Genomic DNA, 18,431 nt, shown 5'->3' on the forward strand with positions numbered 1-18,431 from the left:
GTGTGTAAACGTCTGACCCACTGGATTTGTGATACAGTGAATTATAAGTGAAATCATCTGTAAACAATTGTTGGAAAAATGACTTGTGTCATGCGCAAAGTAGATGTCCTAACCGACTTGCCAAAACTATAGTTTGTTAACAAGAAATTTGTGGAGTGGTTGAAAAACAAGTTTTAATGACTCCAACCTAAGTGTACGTAAACCTCCGACTTCAACTGTAGGCGGATGCATTCCTTAGCCCCCCCTCTCCCGGCGCATGGCTGTGAGCTGTAATTTTAATAAAGTTGGTTTTAAACACAATAAACTTATGTCGGGAAAGGAAAAAATAGAGTAACTAATCTATGCCTGTTCTGATAAAACCTTAGTGCATTTAGACTCGGGGGATGCCTTGCTTGACCAGACCCTCCTTCCTTGCTCCTGGCCTGCCCTGCCTCTTCCACCAATGAATTTGTTTTTATGGACAGAAAAGAGCAGAAGCTCTGAGCTGTCCGATCAGGCCCATTGTCTATTGTCGCATTCAATTAAGACTATAGTTTCAGGGATCATTTCTATATTTCTTGACTTGAGAAATGTGTTTCTAAAGTATTTGGTCTCGCTACCCACGATGATGAGATGCGATATTCCCTTCTGAGTGCGAAGCGGGCTTTGAGTACTGATTCAGTTCATCTGCTCTCTGTCATTGATCACCGGTCTTTGCTGCCATGTGGAGTATTGAGGGAGGGAATATGATCGTGATGGGCATTCTGACTCTTTTCAGTGAGCCGGCTTGTTCGGCTCAGCACACCAAAAAGAGACGGCTCTTTTGGCTCCCAAACAGTTTGTATTTTTTCAAGTCGAGAGGTTTGCGATAGTTTGACTTTGATTGGTGTTAAAACAATTCTAATTAAATTATTCAATGAAATCCTACTCTACCTTAACCACAATTTATTTAAAAATGCATTGGTTTGTTATGAAAAAGAATGCTATTAAACATTTACATTTAATGTATAACTTTTTAATGTATATAAACAAAGGTCATATAAATCTAACAATTCAAAACGAATACAATCTGAACAACATAATAATAGAATATTGCACCATATCAAAGAAAAATAAATAACAATGTGAAAAACTGCAGCATCCCACTAAAAACATTAAACTGGTCCCTCTTTTCTCTCTCTTCTTTATTGCCATGTTATAACCAGCAGCACACAGCAATGCTAACCATATTTGCATTTATGAGAGATTTGAATTCAGAAATGCAAGCTGCCTCACTTTCGAGGGGCTGATGTGGTTTCTTCTCTCAGTAATTATTTGTCCCGTTTTCGAGAAGACCATCTCAGAGGGAACTGATGTGGCCACTATGCAGAGTCTCCCTGTCAGGACTTTAGTAAGCCGTGGGTAGACAGAGGCCTTCTTCTTCCACCAGCTCAGAGGATCTGCAGATCTTTGGAGGAGGGGCTCCTCCAAATAGGATCGGACCTCCATTATGGCATCTGCTGAGGGATTCCTTCGTGCTGCATCCCCAGTTGCTCTCTCTCAAACAGCATCCAAACAGCAGACGTTTGTGGCACTACTGCTGGTGCTTCTGCTCCATCTGCTCCCTCTTCTTCCTGTTGCCCTGGTGCCTGAGCCAGCTGACTGCTGGGGCTGTCCCTCCCTGCTGCTGAGGTTATTCTTTGAAGAGCCTCATCAATCGCTCTGTCATCACTGAAGGCTAACTTCTCAAACCTGGGGTCAAGTGCAGCGGTTTCTGATAGCACGTGATTATATTCCATTCTGTGGAACTTTCTGTCCATTGATGAACATAGGGTGTCCACCAACTCTGTCACATGTACTGTGGTTACATTTGCTTCTCTCTGGCGGCTGGCTGTGATTTGCTGCAGAACCTTACACAGGAGTATCATTTTTGAGGCTGTCACATAGCTGAAAAGAGAGAACAGTAACTTATTAGTTCAGGTTCATGTTTTGTCTACTGATACTACATTCTCATCTACTGCTCATATACATATATAATACTGGATTAAATTATGATGTAGGAATAACTGCTTACTCTACCTCTCCACTGATCTCCACAGTGACCTGCTCAAAGGGTTCCAGGACTCTGCACACCTCCACCACCTCCCATTCCTCTTGGGTCAGAGCATCAACAGGTGCATTGACAATGGCCAGGGTAGAGATGATGGCATCCTTTGACTCAAGAAACCGCTTCAACATATAAGATGTTGAATTCCACCTTGTAGTGCAGCCTTGTTTAGGCCTCAGCTCAGGCATCCCCATCTGGCATTGTGTAGACAAGTTTTTCAGCACCTACTGTGCTCCTGTGGAAGTATTCCACAGCTGCTTTCACTTTGTCCACAGTGGGCTTCATCACCTTCAGAGCATCTCTTACAATTAGGTTGATTGTGTGGGCAAGACATGGACGATGGGTCCATTTAAAAATGTTCATGGCTTTGGTTATGTTAGCTGCACTAACACAGCAGACCACTTTTCCATCTACTTGCCATTCTCTGACCACTCTCAACAGTTCCTCTGCCAAGTTCTCTGAGGTGTGACTGTCGCTGAACTCAAAGCAGTCCAGAAGACAGCTAGACATCGAAAAATCTTCAATGAAGTGACATGTAACCGACAGGTAAGAAGTGGTTAACCTTGATGTCCAGCAGTCAGTGGTAAGGCAAACTGCAGTAGCTTTTAGGACTCTTTCCCACACTGAAGCCTGTGTGCTCTCGTACAGTTGTGGAATAAGTGATTTTGAAAGGGTTTTCCTGTTTGGAATTGTGTACATTGGATTTAGACGATTGCTATAATTTATAAAACCTCTGTCCTCCACGATCAAAAATGGCTGGAAATCAGTGGCAATCTTTTAGCCAGTGCAATATCAATTTGGCCTTGTTTTGCTACAGACATAGACTTTGCCATAAACTGGTCCATAGAAGACTGCGTTGCTGTGGGTCGTGGAGTAGGCCTACTTGACTGACCACGTGTGGAGGTGCTGGCTCCACCACTATCACTAGCAGGCCGCTAGTTTCTCGAAGCTCCGCTACAGCTAGCTTCACAGTTGGGTGCACTGTTCGCATATGCCGGTGTAGGTTGTGCATAGAACCGGCTTTATATGAGATTTTTGTTGTTGCAAATTCTACACTGTGCTCTAACATTGTCTACATTATTAAAATGCATCCAAATGCTACTGTGCTTCCGACTCATTTTCCAGCAGTTGTTTTCACAGCTGTCCTTCCTCTCTCTCCTCGGCTGCTAAGTGTGTGACTGTGAGTGAGTTGGCTCAGCCCTCCCTCACGCATCTTTGGTTCATTGGTTGACACTGTGTCTGATTGACAGGAACAACAGATGAGGCTGTTAGTCTAAGCAGACAGTCAGAATGAATGTGTGCGCTTGAGCAGTTAAGCCTATATTATTTTACTTCTTTTTTTGTTTTTTGAATTAGTTAACTCTGTTCATTTAAATCTTTTGATTCTTTTATTTTTTTATAAATAGATTTGGCTCTTCTGATATGCGAGCCGGTTCCTAATGTTCACCTACAAGAGCCGACTCTTAGAGCCAACTCGTTGGCGAACGACCCATCACCAGAATATGATCAGAGTGGTGCACTCTTAATCTTGTTAAAGTGAAAATTAAACAAACATTTCATAGTATTACATTGATGCAATAGTTTAATAATGTCATTTCAGCGCTGTTATTCATCTTTGATGTTGCGCTGGAAAAAGACTCTTCATCTATTTCCATTCATCATAGCGATGATGTCGACAATGCCAACTTTTCAGCTGCAGTACAACTCTACTGAACAGAAAGATAAACAACATGTGAAGTGTTGGTCCCATGTTTCATGAGCTGATATAAAAGTTCCCAGAAATGTTCCATATGCACAAAAAGCTTATTTCTCTTAAATTTTGTGTACAAATTTGTTTAAATCCTTATCAGTGAGCATTTCTCATTTGCCAAGCGAGTCCATCCACCTGACAAGTGTGGCATATCAAGAAGCTGATTAAACAGCATGATCATTACATCTTGTGCTGGGGACAATAAAAGGACACTCTACAATGTGCAGTTTTGTCCCACAACACAATGCCGCTGATGTCTCAAATTTTGAGGGAGCATGCAATTGTCATGCTGACTGCAGGAATGTCCACCAGAGCTCTTTCCAGAGAATTGAATGTTAATTTCTCTACCATAAGCCACCTCCAACGTTGTTTGACAGAATTTGGCAGTACATCCAACCGGCCTCACAACCGCAGACCAGGTGTAACCACACCAGCCCAGGACCTCCACATCCACATCCAGCTTCTTCACCTGCGGGATCATCTGAGACCAGCCACCCGGACAGCTGATGAAACTGAGGAGTATTTCTGTCTGTAAAAAAGCCATTTTTTTGGGAAAAACTCATTCTGATTGGCTGGGCCTGACTCCCCAGTGGGTGGGCCCCTGCTCAGTGAAATCAAATTGTATTGGTCACATACACATATTTAGCAGATGTTATTGCAGGTGTAACGAAATGCTGTTGCGCCTTCTTCACCATGCTGTCTGTGTGGGTGGACCATTTCAGATTGTCAGTGATGTGTATTCCGAGGAACTTGAAGCTTTCCACCTTCTCCACTGCGGTCCTGTCGATGTGGATAGGGGCATACTCCCTCTGCTGTTTCCTGAAGTCCACGATCAGCTTCTTCATTTTGTTGACGTTGAGGGAGAGGGTATTTTCCTGACATCACTCCGTCAGGGCCCTCACCTCCTCCCTGTAGGCTTGTCATTGTTGGTAATCAGGTCTACTACTGTTGTGTCATCTGCAAACTTGTCATGTGAAATCCATCGATTAGGGCCTAATTTATTTATTTAAATTGAACAATTTCCTTATATGAACTATCACAGTAAAGTAGTTTAAATTGTTCTAGTTGCGTTTATATCTGTGTTCAGTATAAAACAATAAATATACTGCTCAAAAAAATAAAGGGAACACTTAAAACAACACATCCTCGATCTGAATGAAAGAAATAAACTTATTAAATACTTTTTTGTTTACATAGTTGAATGTGCTGACAACAAAATCACACAAAAATAATCAATGGAAATCGAATTTATCAACCCATGGAGGTCTGGATTTGGAGTCATACTCAAAATTAAAGTGGAAAACCACACTACAGGCTGATCCAACTTTGATGCAATGTCCTTAAAACAAGTCAAAATGAGGCTCAGTAGTGTGTGTGGCCTCCACGTGCCTGTATGATCTCCCTACAATGCCCGGGCATGCTCCTGATGAGGTGGCGGATGGTCTCCTGAGGGATCTCCTCCCAGACCTGGACTAAAGCATCCGCCAACTCCTGGACAGTCTGTGGTGCAACGTGGCGTTGGTGGATGGAGCGAGACATGATGTCCCAGATGTGCTCAATTGGATTCAGGTCTGGGGAATGGGCGGGCCAGTCCATAGCATCAATGTCTTCCTCTTGCAGGAACTGCTGACACACTCCAGCCACATGAGGTCTAGCATTGTCTTGCATTAGGAGGAACCCAGGGCCAACCGCACCAGCATATGATCTCACAAGGGGTCTGAGGATCTCATCTCGGTACCTAATGGCAGTCAGACTACCTCTGGCGAGCACATGGAGGGCTGTGTGGCCCCCCAAAGAAATGCCACCCCACACCATGACTGACCCACCGCCAAACCGGTCATGCTGGAGGATGTTGCAGTCAGCAGAACGTTCTCCACGGCATCTCCAGACGGTCACGTCTGTCACAGGGCGCCAGTGGCGAATTTGCCAATATTGGTGTTCTCTGGCAAATGCCAAACGTCCTGCACGGTGTTGGGCTGTAAGCACAACCCCCACCTGTGGACGTCGGGCCCTCATACCACCCTCATGGAGTCTGTTTCTGACCGTTTGAGTAGACACATGCACATTTGTGGCCTGCTGGAGGTCATTTTGTAGGGCTCTGGCAGTGCTTCTCCTGCTCTTCCTTGCACAAAGGCGGAGGTAGCGGTCCTGCTGCTGGGTTGTTGCCCTCCTACGGCCTCCTCCACGTCTCCTGATGTACTGGCCTGTCTCCTGGTAGCGCCTCCATGCTCTGGACACTACGCTGACAGACACAGCAAACCTTCTTGCCACAGCTCGCATTGATGTGCCATCCTGGATGAGCTGCACTACCTAAGCCACTTGTGTGGGTTGTAGACTCCGTCTCATGCTACCACTAGAGTGAAAGCACTGCCAGCATTCAAAAGTGACCAAAACATCAGCCAGGAAGCATAGGAACTGAGAAGTGGTCTGTGGTCCCCACCTGCAGAACCACTCCTTTATTGGGGGTGTCTTGCTAATTGCCTATAATTTCCACCTGTTGTCTATTCCATTTGCACAACAGCATGTGAAATTTATTGTCAATCAGTGTTGCTTCCTAAGTGGACAGTTTGATTTCACAGAAGTGTGATTGACTTGGAGTTACATTGTGTTGTTTAAGTGTTCCCTTTATTTTTTTGAGCAGTGTATATTATCTAACGTATACCACTGGGTTTTTCAGCCAATGGTAGTAGTCGCCCAACAACTGAGCAGTCTCTGGTAGGTACCTCCCATTATTTCATTTTAGCCAACTAGAGAATGTATTCTGTGAATCTGGGACATATGTGGTTTCAGTGAGCCAGTAAATGATATTATATGTTTATGAACTGTTACTTTACATTCAATACTATGTGATAGCTGATATATATATTAAAAAAAAGGTCAATAGTAAGGTATGACTTGCTGCAACGTGCTGCTGCATCGCGCTCTGCATACAGTGAGAAGTGAGGGAGGGAGCTGTGAAAACCGTCAGTCAGAATGACAGCTCCAACATTCCCTACCCTTGCACGCCCGTTAAGGATTTAAGACTATACTTTCAGGGATCATTTCTATAGTTCTTGACTTGAGAAATGTGTTTCTAAAGTGTTTGATCTCGCTACCCACGATGATGAGATGCGATATTCCCTTCTGAGCGCGAAGCGGGCTTTGAGTAATGATTCAGTTCATCCGCTCTCTGCCATTGATGACCGTTCTTTGTTTCCTTGTGGAGCATTGAGGGAGGGAATATGATCAGAGTGGTTAGCTCTAAATATTGTTAATATTAACTTCTATGGTATATGTACTGTACTCCAGGTTATTACATAGATTATCACCATAACACCGTTGGTTTCAATACTGTTTCATGTTCCTGTTCTCAGCCTTGCTATGACGTTGTATAGGAGATATGTCATTTTAATCCAGTCAGAACTCTACTTTTTCAATTACATTTCATTTCTACATTTGATTTTCTTGTATTTTCTCTATTGTGGGGCATTGACTTTTTCAGCCAATGACAAGTCCCCTAAAAACTGCAATCAGTACCTTCTGGCACCTCCCTCATTTGCAAAGTTCTATTGTGGAGCAACTTGAAAATGTATTTTGAGAAGCTTTCTTGGGCATAAAACACGACAATAACGGATTCCATATGTGACCTATTGATGAAAAGTAGCCCGATAAACATGATTTCGGCCACGTGGTCCTATAGCGTGCTCTTTATACGGTGGGAAACCGTTAGTCAGAATGACACCTCCAACATAGGCTACCCTCGCTCGCCCTCAACTTCATTAAGACTATACTTTCAGGGATCATTTCTATAGTTCTTGACTTGAGAAATGTGTTTCTAAAGTGTTTGGTCTCGCTACCCACGATGATGAGACGCGATATTCCCTTCTGAGCGCGAAGCGGGCTTTGAGTAATGATTCAGTTCATCCGCTTTCTGCCATTGATGACCGTTCTTTGTTTCCTTGTGGAGCATTGAGGGAGGGAATATGATCAGAGTGGTTAGACTAATTATTGTTGACTATCAAACGAATCATTCGGTACAACACATCTGGATGTCAGTAATTCATTAACGGAAACAGTACAGCTGGCTTTAATGCTGTTAAATGTCAGACGTAGTATTGCATAGGACATTTATTGCAAAGCAATCTCCATCATGCCAATCCAGTTCGAATTCCAATTGTTTATATACACTTTATACCTAAATTGTATTTTCTCTATTGTGGGCCATTGACTTTTTCAGCCAATGCCAGTCCCCTAAAAACTGCAATCAGTACCTTCTGGCACCTCCCTCATTTGCAAAGTTATATTGTGGAGCAACTTGAAAATGTATTTTGTGATGCTTTCATGGGTATAACAACTGTTTGTAGCCCAATAAGCATAATTTCCGCACGTGGTCCTATAGCGTGCTCTTTACACGGTGGGAAACCGTTAGTGAGAATGACAGCTCCAACATAGGCTACCCTCGCTCGCCCTTAATTAAATTAAGACTATACTTTCAGGGATCATTTCTATAGTTCTTGATTTGAGAAATGTGTCTCTGAAGTGTTTGGTCTCGCTACCCACGATGATGAGATGCGATATTCCCTTCTGAGCGCGAAGCGGGCTTTGAGTAATGATTCAGTTCATCCGCTTTCTGCCATTGATGACCGTTCTTTGATTCCTTGTGGAGCATTGAGGGAGGGAATATGATCAGAGTGGTTAGGCTTAGTCTGTGTAAATAAAACAATGATACTAATCATAACTAGTAAGTATAAATTATATGTGATGTTAATAGTAGGTGGTATAGTAACGTTTATGTGCCGGCTGTTATCATGGTATGTACTTTATCATTAGGCTTATATAAGAGTGAAACCATGCTATGTAATCTTTCACTAGGTCATGATCAAGTAACGTCAACTTAATTAGAGGTGCAGTTCTTAAATCTTCTAGAGTACTTATTCCCCTATTGCCCAATCGATGTTCTTTGTAGTGACAGTAGAAACCAGAGGAATGCTGTGGTACAAACTGTAAAAACGGTGACGTCATCGAAGTATGCGCATTGACCTCTCAACTCCTGATGCGGAGAATGTATAAAAAAAAAATAAAAAAAAACATTACTATTATGTTACATTTGTTAGAACAATTTTATTCCTTTTAAATATATGTCACAGTATAGTTATTTTCCCGAAAAAATATTTGTACATTTACCTTCCTAGTTTCTTTGTGTACAGTGAGGTAGTACGCAAACTACTTAATCATGCTCGTACACAACGAAGGTTGTTGTCTTCCTATTATCCGTTTGTGTGCTCGGTAGCTACTAAGCTTACCAAGAATGACAGTGCCAAATGTGGATAAATGCTTCAAGCGGAGAAACTGAATAGTTATTTTTTTACGACCATCTAAGATATGCCATACCGAAAGTTATCGCTGTGCAAGTAGCTAGCGAACATTGGCTACATCTCGACGGGGTTTTCTCCTTCCCTTGTCTGTCTCGTCTGTTCTTGTTGAGGCTGGATAGTGATTTATTAATTCATTAGCTAGCTAGTTAAGTTCAAGCTCGTGTCCAGCCAGAATAGGATGAACTGGCTTTTCCCCTTATCCAAGGGTTCCGGACCTCTCCCACCTCTCAATAGCTTGCAGCAACAAAGACAACGGCAGATCGAGTCTCTCAAAGCTGCCCACTCCAGGTAAATCAACATCACGTACTAGCAATGCTAACTAGCTAGTTATGGCTAGCTACGCGGCTTGCCGGCCTTGATAGCTAGCTAAAGTATTTGCTACTATTTAAAGCGTTGTCACGAGGCGTAATTAGTGTGTATCGTGCGAGCTAACGTTAGTGCCCGGTATCGCAACACCGACAGTTGATGGGACTAGGTCAGATTAAAGTATTATGTATTGTTTACAAGTAACATTAGAGAGAGGTGCCTCTCAGCTCTCTTCTAGATATTCAGCCTAACTTTATAGGTGACATAATTGTAACGTTATTTAACTAATATGAACAATGTCTAATGTATACATGTATGTCACTATCTTTTTCAATATTCTAGCGAGCTAAATACGTTTTGGATTGACGTGTTGGCACCTTTCAAAGTATTGTGTGTAAGGTGGATAAACTGGTTTGTATCTTAACGTTAAATGTTTCGGGTTTCTTCTCCTACAGCTTAGCAGAGATCCAGAAAGATGTGGAGTACAGAATCCCTTTCACAGTCAACAACTCAACCATCAGCGTCAACATGTGAGTGAGCTGCACGTTTACAGAGTTAGCATTAACAGATGAATACATGCTTACGTTTTAGCATCAACATATGAGCATGTTGTCCTATCAGTGTCAACGCATGTGTAAACCCCAATAGCTCATCCTGCCATTGGTTTACAGTACAGCTAGGTTAATCTTCCATTTACCTGGCTATGTCTGACTTGTTGATTATTTCTTGCAGGATCAATAGGACTCAAACCCTCAGAACTCATAGGCTACTATCACTTTCAATGACTTCTCTCTCTACCTTCCTCCCCATCTCCCCCTCGCCCCCCTATCTCCCCCTTTTTTTCTCTTCCTCTGCAGCTTGCTTCCGCCTCAGTTTCCCCAGGAGAAACCAGTAGTCAGTGTGTACCCTCCAGTAGGACATCACCTGGTAGACAGCAACAATGGCACCATGGTTACCAGCCCCCTCATTACCAATGTAAGTCCTTCTCAACTAGGTCTACGTCAACAATACAAGAGACAAGGGAAGCAAAATCTGTGGTGATGTGAATGGTAACCATTTAATGTTTTTCTCTAGGTATTTATACTTGTTTCGTTACTAGTTCATTGTCTGTATAAGGGCAGGTGTTGACATGGATGCAAATATCTGGTATTCATGTGCTTGTCATGAAGCTAACAGGCCTATGTTAATTTGTTCTCAGTTTGGAATGCACTCGGATCTGGGCAAAGTCATCCAGAGTCTCCTGGATGAGTTCTGGAAGAGTCCACCGGTCCTGACATCTGGCCCCACCGGCTTCCCTTAGTCAGTACCACACACACACACACATAACATATCATCATGTTTTTTCTTTGTTGGCCCTTGAAGGAAAATTCTTTGGGTTGCATGTAATACGCAATGAAAGGACGATCAAAAGGTGTAAGAAGTCACATGAGACAGCCATAATAACTGCCATAGCTTTACAGTGAAGGATACAAGGAGGCAGAAAGACTAGCTCAGTGACTAGTGTCATTTAACTGAGTCCAGTTTCTTCACAAAGGGAACCCATTCTCACCAGCTTTCTGTTTCTCCCATCTTTCCTCCCTACCATCTCTCTCTCTGTGGTGCAGTAACATGTACAAGCCGTCGGGGATGCCTCCCTACCCCACACAGAGCTTCCACTACGGGCCGCGCCCCGTGGGCCCCACCCCGCCCCCCATGCCCCACGCGGGTGTAGAGGGAGCTCACGGTCACGGCCCTCCCTGGGCAGCAGCCCCTGTCTACGGCCTCATCACCGACCTGCCTCTCCCCGTACCCACCGCAGACTCCCAGGTAAATGCACTACCCAGTAGATATCTGGCTAATACCGACATAATACCTAAATGTATAAGTTAAGGAGACTATTTGGCATGCAGTTTAGACGCCTCAAGAGGTTTAATGTAGCAATGTTTCATCAGGACAGACAAATACCCACAGACTGACCTGTTCTTCTAGTTAGAATCATTGGGGGCATCTATTATATTTGTATTATATTATACTTTATTTTCAAAACACCTCACCACCAGCCCTAAGCACACAATACCCTAACAACTGTTGCCAGGCACTGAGGCCTGTCAGTCACCTGCGGACTAGAGCTTCTGTACTGGAGTACTGCTGCGATGGTCAAGTGCTTAGCTACTTGTTTTATGTGTTGGTTAGCTACATAAGACGTGATATCACTCTGTCTGCAACAGGCTGGGTTGAACGGCCACATGTACAAGATGCCTGAGATTCCTGAAACATTTCCTGAGCTGTCTGAAATGAGGTATGTGCATTCTGCCACTGGAGTTTAATACGTCGCCCACTTTTTGGGCCGTTGAGTCCAAATGTAACGCATGAGGACACGACTCCAAGAAACGTTTAGATATAATGATATGTGTATAGGTTTCAGTGGAGGCTGGTGGGAGGAGCTATAGGAGGACGGGCTCATTGTAGTGGCTGCAATGGTATCAAACATATGGAAACCACATGTTTGACTTCGTTCCATGAATTCCATTCCAGCCATTTCAAGTAGCCCGTCCTCCTATACCTCGTCCCACCAGCTTTCACTGATAGACATGTAAATAATTGACAGCCATTGATCAATCAGGGATATTCCATCTTGTTTGGAAAATAAAGTTCTATTGTATTCCAATTCTGAACCTTCACGTTTGGGTTCCCATCTGTTAATCCCACATCAACCTACATATTAGCGCTTTGCTCTCCCATGTTTGAGTTATTTATTTTTACAGGGACAACGTTTCAGTAAAAGTGCCAGTTTAGCCAGCCGACTAATTTTCAACCGCAGTCCCTGGGCAGGTTATTAAAAGCAATGACAATATCAATACAGACAAACAATGAGCATTAAGCACATCCAGAGCAACATAGGACAAGCAACACATAGCATGCAGAAAGAGCAACATATAACAAGCAACAGGCAGACAGAGCAACGATAGGACAAGCAACACGTAGCACGCAGACAGAGAAACATATTAACAAGCAACATGTAGCACGCAGACAGAGAAACATATTAACAAGCAACACGTAGCACATAGACAAAGCAACATGGGACAAGCAACACGTAGCACGCAGACAGAGAAACATATTAACAAGCAACACATAGCAAGCAGACAGAGAAACATATTAACAAGCAACACGTAGCACGCAGACAGAGAAACAGAACAAGCAGCACGCAGACTGAACAACAGAACAAGTAGCATGCAGACAGAGCAAAATAGAACAAGCACCACGTAGCACGCAGACAGAGAAACGTAGAACAAGCAACACGTAGGATGCAGACAGAGAAACATAGAACAAGCAGCACGCAGACAGAGCAACATAACACAGAAAGCAACTAAACAAAATATGTAAAAGCAACAGTGTTTCCACACCTCACAAGCTACAGACAACATGGAACGAGGCAATACAAAGGTAGGGATTATGTTCAAGTCTGATTGGCCTTTACCCACGTCTTCATGTATTTTGTGAAGGAAGGTGTGATAGGTGGTGCAGTTGTTTGTGTCTGATTGCAGTATGTTCCAGACATGGGAAGCTCTCACAGAGAACGCAGATTGACTAAAGGTGCTTTTCCTTAGGGGAACTATACAGTCACCTCTCATGGCGGACCTTGTGGATCTGCTGCCATGGGCTTTGGTTTTCTGTTTAACAAAAGTACTGAGTGGAGGAGGAGCCAGGCCATTTAGGATCTTGAATACAAGACATGCGTCGGTGTATTGCACAAGATTTTCCCAACTCAGGAGCTCATGCTTTCTGAGGATGTAACAGTGATGATGGCTATTGGGCTTCCTATCAAGCACTTTGAGAGCCTGTTTGTAGACACTGAATAGGTTTTAATGTTGTACAGCAAGCTTGGGCCCAACTAGTCAAGCTGTATGTTAAGTGGGGGAGTATCATAGATTAGTACAGTTTTTCTACCTCTAGTCAAACAATTTTGCATGAATTGCAAATTAGCTAAGTTGAATTTGGTTATTTGAGTTACCTTGCTCACCTACTTTTTAAGAGAGGTTGGAATCAAGTATGATTCCAAGGTACTTAAAATCGGATACCAGGTGGAGCTTTTCCCCTGACACAGACATCTGGCTCAGCAGCATCAGTTGTCCTCTTTGTGAGGAACCTGCAGACTGGTTTTTTTTCACATTAAGATGCAAACATGAGTCACTGAGCCACTTTGTAACCTGGACCATTACAGTAGTGAGTTCTTGTGCAGCTTGTTGTTTGCTCTTTGCATGCACATATATCACTGTATCATCTGCATACATTTGAACTTCAGACCCAGTACAGACAGAAGGCAGACCATTAACCTCTCTAGGCAAGGTGGGACGAAATCGTCCCACCTACGTAACAGCCAGTGGAATCCCGTGGCGCGTTATTCAAATACCTTAGAAATGCTATTACTTCAATTTCTCAAACATATGACTATTTTACAGCATTTTAAAGACAAGACTCTCGTTAATCTAACCACACTGTCCGATTTCAAAAAGGCTTTACAACGAAAGCAAAACATTAGATTATGTCAGCAGAGTACCCAGCCAGAAATAGACACCCATTTTTCAAGCTAGCATATAATGTCACATAAACCCAAACCACAGCTAAATGCAGCACTAACCTTTGATGATCTTCATCAGATGACAATCCTAGGACATTATGTTATACAATACATGCATGTTTTGTTCAATCAAGTTCATATTTATATCAAAAAACAGCTTTTTACATTAGCATGTGACGTTCAGAACTAGCATACCCACCGCAAACTTCCGGTGAATTTACTAAATTACTCACGATAAACGTTCACAAAAAACATAACAATTATTTTAAGAATTATAGATACAGAACTCCTTTATGCAATCGCTATGTCCGATTTTAAAATAGCTTTTTGGTGAAAGCACATTTTGCAATATTCTGAGTAGATAGCCCGGCATCACAGGGCTAGCTATTTAGACACCCACCAAGTTTAGCCCTCACCAAAGTCAGATTTACTATAAGAAAAATTTGATTACCTTTGCTGTTCTTCGTCAGAATGCACTCCCAGGACTTCTACTTCAATAACAAATGTTGGTTTGGTTCAAAATAATCCATAGTTATGTTCAAATATCCTCTGTTTTGATCGTGCGTTCAAGACACTATCCGAAGTGTAAAGAAGGGTGACGCGCCCGACGCATTTCGTGACAAAACATTTCTAAATATTCCATTACCGTACTTCGAAGCATGTCAACCGCTGTTTAAAATCAATTTTTATGCCATTTTTCTCGTAAAAAAGCGATAATATTCCGACCGGGAAACCGTGTTTACGTTCAAAGAGAGAGAAAATAAAAACATGGGGTCGCCTCGTGCACGCGCCTCAGTCTCATTGTCCTCTGATAGACCACTTACCAAAGGCACTAATGTTTTTCAGCCAGGGGCTGCAAAGACATGATTCAGCTTTTTCCCGGGTTCTGAGCGCCTATGGGAGCCGTAGGAAGTGTCACGTTACAGCAAAGATCCTACATTTTCAATAAAGAGAGTCAAGAAGCCCAAGGAATGGTCAGAAAGGGCACTTCCTATACAGAATCTTCTCAGGTTTTTGCCTGCCTTATGAGTTCTGTTATACTCACAGACACCATTCAAACAGTTTTAGAAACTTTAGGGTGTTTTCTATCCAAAGCCAATAATTGTATGCATATTCTAGTTTCTGGGCAGTAGTAATAACCAGATTAAATCGGGTACGTTTTTTATCCGGCCGTGCAAATACTGCCCCCTACCCTCAACAGGTTAATGTACAGGCTGAACAGGAGGGGCCCCAGTATTGACCCTTGGGGCACGCCCACATCATAGCTGTGAGTGGGCGACAGCTCATTGCTCACTCTGACACACTGGGTTCTGCCTTCAAGGTATGATTTCATCCATCTGTCCCACCATATCCCTCTCTGACTGACTGTGTGTGTGTTGTCCCCAGTGTGTCCCAGCTGAAGGACATGAGTGAGCAGGAGGACGTGCTGCTGGAGTTGTTTGTGTGTCTGCCCCAGCTCAAACAGGTCACCACTGACAAGGAGGAGCTGGTCAACAGCATCGTGGACATGGCCAGTGAGTCTCCCTACACACTAGTGGTGGTTGCTAAACTTGACTGGGCAGTGGGTGACACTCTGTATAGCCAAAGCCTTTAGTGTTTTCTTGTGACCCACCATGTACACACAAACAAATGCTAGAGCAAGGACCATGGCTATTATAAGCTTCCAGTCATGCTAACGCTAGTTAGCAATGGCACCAGAAACGACCTACAACTCCCTTCAAACTGCACACAGAGACATAACATTGTTATTCATGAGTTCATCTGACTCAGTAAGGAGATGAAGCACTACTATCCCAGGAGCCCAAAATCACAAACTGTCCCCGGAGAGCCCAAATGCTCAAACTGTCCCCGGAGAGCCCAAATGCTCAAACAGAGAGCCCAAAATCACAAACTGTCCCCAGAGAGCCCAAAATCACAAACTCTCCAGAGAGCCCAAATGCTCAAACTGTTCCCAGAGAGCCCAAATGCTCAAACTGTTCCCAGAGAGACACTTTTGGTGTCAAGCTCATAATCTCTATGGTTACACAGATCCTCAGTCAGTTCATATGGGCAGGTAGTGAAATGAGTGTGTGCTAGAAAGTGGGGAAGTGTTGAAGCTGAGTTCACTGCTGCCCTGGGACACACACTGACATGTCTTGGTCATCTCTCTCCCAGAGAAGAACCTGCAGCTGGAACCTCAGCTGGAGGGGACGAGACAAGAAATGCTGTTCAAGGTGAGAAAGGTTTTTATTTAACCTTTAACTAGGCAAGTCAGCTAAGAACAAATTCTCATGTACAATGACGGCCTACTGGGGAACAGTGGGTTTAACTGCCTTGTTCAGGGGCAGAACGACATATGTTTACCTTGTCAGCTCGGGGATTCGATCTAGCAACCTTTCGGTTACTGTCCCAACGCTCTAACTACTAGGCTACCTGTCGTTGAGTAATACACACTCACTGGCTAATGAATGCAGAAGGTCCTCTGCGATACGTTAGCAATCACACTCTACCTGTATGAATGTCTCATGACAACTGTCAGTTTGTTACTAACGTTATAGCTGATACCAACTTGTACCATTGAGCCAAGTTGAAATGTTGGTCGGGATCAGTCCTACTGCTATAGATTGCTGTAGACGGTATATTGTGTTGTGAACGCTACTTGTTCTTACTTGTTGTGTTGACAGTACGAGCAGCTAACCCAGAACAAATCGGCCTTTGAGACCAAGATGCAGAGACAGCATGACATCAGTGAGGTGAGGTGTTCCCTGCACTAAACACACACGTGATGATCAGATGTTTTCAAACCTCGAAAGTAGATCAATATTGACTATGACCCAGGCCATGAGTTGTATTATTCGCTGCTCATCTTGTCCATGTTTTTGGGTTTGAAACATATACAGATTATTCACAACACAGCTGATGTTGTGGGGTGTGGATTTGGCTTGACGTCAGAGTCCATTTTGAGGTTTGAAAACAAAAAAACATTGTTTTTTAAGTGTCATCCTATGAACTTGTGTTGTTCTCCAGAGCTGCAGTCTGAGTGCCCTGCAGGCTCGTCTGAAGGTGGCAGCCCACCAGGCGGAGGAGGAGTCAGAGGAGACGGCCGAGAGCTTCCTGGAGGGCAAGACGGACATCGACGACTTCCTGGCCAACTTCATGGAGAAGAGGACGGTAAACTGAACTAACTGTCAAAAAGTCAAGTCAACAAGCTGACAGAAAGTAATGGAAGACTGATACCAGCACACTGCAGAATTCTACCTCAGATGTACTTTTCAACATTTCAACACGTCTTTGTTGTCAAAACGGTGGTAGCATTCTATCGTGTGGGGATGGATATGTCTGTCTTTTACCAGTAACTGAACTAGCAGAGTTAGAAGAGAAGGATCATAACATAGTCCACGAATAAAGAGCCGGGAAGCATTGAGCTGTTGTGTATGGAGACTGTCTAAACATCTCTGTGGTAATATGAACAAGGTGTACTGCAACAAGTCAACAACCAGGAAATGGGATTCTATGTAAATACAGTCTGTTACACAGTAGTCAATGTTTGATTTCATGTGTGTGTGTGTGTGTGTGTGTGTGTGTGTGTGTGTGTGTGTGTGTTCTCGCTGTACAGCTCTGCCATAGCAGAAGGGCCAAAGAGGAGAAGCTGCAACAGTCCATCAACACACACGGACAGTTCCCCAGCAGCCACTGAGCCCCGCCCCCTTCCCCTCACACATGTTTATAAAAGGTAAACACACTAACGCCACTCTGTTGGGTGAAGTACATACTGTACCAAAGGGTTTATGGAATCTGACCTTAAAGGGGCAATCTGAGATTCAAACAACTACAAAGCATTTTTTTTTGGTAAACAACTGGAGAAGTGTATCCTCTCACATTCATAGATGTAGCTATGGATGCAAGGACTGACTATACTTGAGATCAATGATGGGTTGAACAATGTTCCATTTTTGTCTTACTTGATCATAGGCTGCATTTCTTCTCTTCTCAACTATGGAGTTTTATCTACCAGCAACACACCCCTAAAGAGACGAGAAGCACATCTTGGTGTTGATAGAGGCTAAGAAGCAACCATTGTGGTATGAATTGTAATCCTGAACTAGGCTTTTGAACTCATTTCAGTATACAGTTTCCAGTGATGATGATGGTTTGGGACTTGTCTCATACATACGTACCTACTTGAATATGGATGATGAGTTTGCTAACGCTGCCGATCACCCAACTACGATGGATACTGTATTTAAATAATGTTAATAATAGCCTTTATTATAATCAAAGACACCTTGTACTATGTTATTTAATTTCTTTAGGTTAATAAACCATTCAGAACATTTGTTTACTAAGAATTCCCGATTTATAATTTTTTCTAACATTAAAATCTGATGTGTGTGTGTGTGTGTGTACTGCATTTCAGTG

The 18,431-nt window shown here is 43.2% G+C and overlaps 1 protein-coding gene and 4 non-coding genes across 5 annotated transcripts; all 5 read left to right on the forward strand.

Moving 5' to 3' along the window:
• Positions 1 to 523: 523 nt before the first annotated feature.
• On the forward strand, positions 524 to 739 carry LOC123744320 (small nucleolar RNA U3). Its single transcript, XR_006770898.1, has one exon. It is a non-coding gene; the product is annotated as a small nucleolar RNA U3 (small nucleolar RNA).
• A 6,095-nt stretch (positions 740 to 6,834) lies between these two features.
• LOC123744316 (small nucleolar RNA U3) lies at positions 6,835 to 7,050 on the forward strand. Its single transcript, XR_006770895.2, has one exon. It is a non-coding gene; the product is annotated as a small nucleolar RNA U3 (small nucleolar RNA).
• Positions 7,051 to 7,575: 525 nt separating this feature from the next.
• LOC123744317 (small nucleolar RNA U3) lies at positions 7,576 to 7,791 on the forward strand. Its single transcript, XR_006770896.1, has one exon. It is a non-coding gene; the product is annotated as a small nucleolar RNA U3 (small nucleolar RNA).
• A 483-nt stretch (positions 7,792 to 8,274) lies between these two features.
• LOC145853715 (small nucleolar RNA U3) lies at positions 8,275 to 8,490 on the forward strand. The gene has a single exon (XR_014374614.1). It is a non-coding gene; the product is annotated as a small nucleolar RNA U3 (small nucleolar RNA).
• Positions 8,491 to 9,055: 565 nt separating this feature from the next.
• On the forward strand, positions 9,056 to 18,358 carry vps37a (VPS37A subunit of ESCRT-I). The gene is given in 12 exon segments (NM_001140227.1): positions 9,056 to 9,457; positions 9,931 to 10,005; positions 10,333 to 10,450; positions 10,674 to 10,774; positions 11,080 to 11,281; positions 11,683 to 11,753; positions 15,420 to 15,547; positions 16,188 to 16,246; positions 16,697 to 16,765; positions 17,040 to 17,183; positions 17,629 to 17,745; positions 17,985 to 18,358. Coding segments are annotated over 11 exon segments (1,158 nt in total). The 5' UTR covers positions 9,056 to 9,347; the 3' UTR covers positions 17,710 to 17,745; positions 17,985 to 18,358.
• The last annotated feature ends 73 nt before the right edge of the window (positions 18,359 to 18,431 follow it).

This window comes from Salmo salar, chromosome 08, assembly GCF_965601325.2.
Source record: "Salmo salar chromosome 08, fSalSal1, whole genome shotgun sequence".
Lineage (NCBI taxonomy): Eukaryota > Metazoa > Chordata > Actinopteri > Salmoniformes > Salmonidae > Salmo > Salmo salar.